The 2,879-nt window shown below is 50.3% G+C and overlaps 1 protein-coding gene across 1 annotated transcript in view; it reads left to right on the top strand.

Annotated features, from left to right (window-relative positions):
- The window catches only part of LOC119593904, an 8,133-nt gene extending 5,582 nt beyond the window's left edge, over positions 1–2,551 (top strand). Inside the window, exon 2 of the mRNA XM_037942927.1 lies at positions 410–2,551. Within this exon, the coding sequence (XP_037798855.1) occupies positions 410–2,107 (1,698 nt within the window). The 3' untranslated portion in view covers positions 2,108–2,551. The remainder of the gene's footprint in view (positions 1–409) is intronic.
- The last annotated feature ends 328 nt before the right edge of the window (positions 2,552–2,879 follow it).

Below are 2,879 nucleotides of genomic sequence, written 5' to 3'. Positions count from 1 at the left end.
CTACGCCAAGGTCGCTGTTCGTCGGATGCGGGCGACGGCACGCATACCCGATCGCTGCCCCGCTGATCCGCCCGAAACTCAGTGTTTATCCTCAGCTACCGGATCCTCCCGTTTTCTCTCTCCGCCGCACACGCCCTTTCTTCCTCTATTCCCTTGGTCTTTAGCCACGCCCTCTGGCATCTCTTTGTGGTCTATTTTTGCCCGAAGCTTTTACTAATACCGTGTTTTTAGAATGTTCTTTAGTCTTGTGAATTCCATTTCGATGAATCGAGAATGAACAAAATAATGATGCTTATGTTTAAAACAGCAAAGCCGTTATACGTTACAGATAGGCGTTATGCCGGCAAGTGAATACTCTTCATGGATCTCATGGCAGTTTGTGTGAAACCTTATGATCTTCCTTTCCCAGAGGCTCGTGGTGACAGCGGTGGCTTTAGTGCTGACGATGGCTCCCGCGTGGCAGCCTTCTGCAGCTCGACCCTGGCAAGCGTGGCAAGTCCCTCCCAGCGGGACGCGCGGCGGGCCGTTCCCGGGGCGACAGGGTGCAACTGCAGTAAGAGGGCCGCAGGTTGCCTTCCAGTACCGAGGTGGCTTCGACGCCCCCCAGGCCAAAGCTTTCAGCCACTCGCGGCCGCGCCCCCAGCCGATGGCGATCGGGAAGGCTATTGACGGCAACGCTGAGGCACAGAGGCTGGAGGGGGCGACTGGCAGGACGATAAGGATATCGGATCTCCTGCCGAACAACGAGCTCCAGAGCAACGTCGGGGGTCAGGTCAAGCTCGAAGACCTGACCGCTGGGCTGCCGGCTCCGTACATTCCTGGAGGAGTTGGCGCCGGGAGCGCGCAGATCTCCATCTCCGAACCCCCCGGGCTAACTGGGGCCGATTTAGGGGCGTCGTCTGGTGTATCCCTCGGTGAAGCTGTTGCTTCCACCTTCGGACAGGCGGCCCCACCGGGCAGCCCGAGTCTCAGTGAATCTGGCGGCGTGACTTTGGCAGAAGCAACGAGCAGTTTCTCTTCTGGCGGAGCAAGCGACGCAGGCATCAGCTTACCAGGCATCTCGTCGTCTGGAGGTCCCGGAGGCTCAGCCACTGGCGTGTCCGGGAACTTTGGGGGAATACCTGACTTCACAGATATTCCATCGTCATTTGGCGTTGGTTCCCCAGCCATTCCCGGAAGTCCAGATTTGCCCAGCCCTGGATTCGACAATACCTTCTCCGGCTCTCAATTCCCATCTTCCCCTGTCACTATTTCCAGTCAGACAAACACACAGTTTACTTCAGACAGTCTCTTAACGGGAGGAGGATCTCCACTGAACGAAAGGATTCCAGAGAACCCGATCCTCCCCAACTTTGGCGCCGGTACTCCAGCCAGTGCTAGTATCTTTGACCCAGTTCTGTCGCCACAGAGTTCTGCTGGAGGCACGAAGTCCTTCTTCGGAGGGGGAAATGACCCGATTAGAGATCTCCTTTCGAAACTGACGCTGGGTATTTTGGACAGTCGAAGTACTTCGGGCGGAGCCGGCGGGGCATCAAATTCCCCCCTGGGGTCGTTGCTCAACTTAGACGTCCTCGGCCTCGGGAGAGATTTCCTCGACGGCCTCGTGCAGATGGCCGCCACCAACCTGGACAGCATCACCAGGGAGACGACGTCCGGGCTCAGACTCCTGGGAGACGAGATCCAGTTTCAGGGCGAGCAGAGCTTGGGGAACATATTCAGAAATATCCAGCAGTCGGGCAGGACGGTCGGCACCGTGGGGATGAACACATACCGCGGATTCCTCCAGAAGCAAAGCGCCGTCAACAGATTCATCAACGGAATAGTCGAAGACTTTGGCGACTTTGCCGACAAGACAGTAAACAAGACCATCTCTAAGGTTGTAGATACAGTCGGTGCTGTTGGTCGCTTTATCTCCGACATAAAGATCGGAATCATCAACGCCCTGATCGCCAAAGGAGAAGCATTCAGAGGCTTGGTCGAAGGAACGCTAGAAACAGCAGGCTCGGCCGTAGCGGATATCACGTCTTCCATTCGTGCCGTGGCCGAGGATAACATTAGGGCTATCACCGGCATCGATAAAAGATTCAAAAGATCGACGCAAAAGTGATGATTCCTCTTGTCTTTTGGTTCGCCTTCCAAAGGGCTAACGAGTCCGAAATGGCCGTCGGTGTTTCGACGGAAACAAAAGAAGGAATTAAAAATATATGAAAACAAAAGACACTCGTTCATGAGTTGTTTGGGGCATGACTATAGCTAGTCTAGTTACGCGTGAGCTTCTGCGACCGTCCAAAGCATGGCGGAAAAGCTATGTGCTTGCGGTCATTCCATAGAATTAAGGAAGTTGTTTTTTGGCGGGCAAAAGTTGGAAACTACAAGGAAAGTGTTTTATACTTTGTTATTTTGTCCTGTTTGTTCAAATGTCTCGCTGTGTAATAATTATACAATAGCATGTTGAGTAAAGGATTTTTTTGTGCAAATGTGAAACTTCTTTTATCCGTCAAGAGATGCTCAATGTATAGTGAATAACTTTTTTCACAAAAAAATAAAAGTTTCTTTTCTATTAATAAACCTTTAATGTACACCTACAATGTAAATGCATAGGGCAGTACGATGGCCAATTTGTGAAATTATTATAAACATCAGGAATAATTTGTCAATACATATATTCTATAATTTGACGCAAATATTATATTGATGTAGATTAAAAACGTGATAACAAATATAGAAATCTTGATAGCAGCAAATATTGAACTTGAAGATAGTTTTGCTGACGAAGATGGGAAGATAAACATAAAATTACGTCAAGATAATAAAGCAATATTAGGCAGGATATGAAATTCAGTAGTTCGACACAGCATATCAAACAAGATGGGATAGGT

This window comes from Penaeus monodon, chromosome 33 (assembly GCF_015228065.2).
Source record: "Penaeus monodon isolate SGIC_2016 chromosome 33, NSTDA_Pmon_1, whole genome shotgun sequence".
Lineage (NCBI taxonomy): Eukaryota > Metazoa > Arthropoda > Malacostraca > Decapoda > Penaeidae > Penaeus > Penaeus monodon.
The sequence above is the reverse complement of the archived record's forward strand: the minus strand, read 5'-3'. Positions and strand labels throughout refer to the sequence as shown.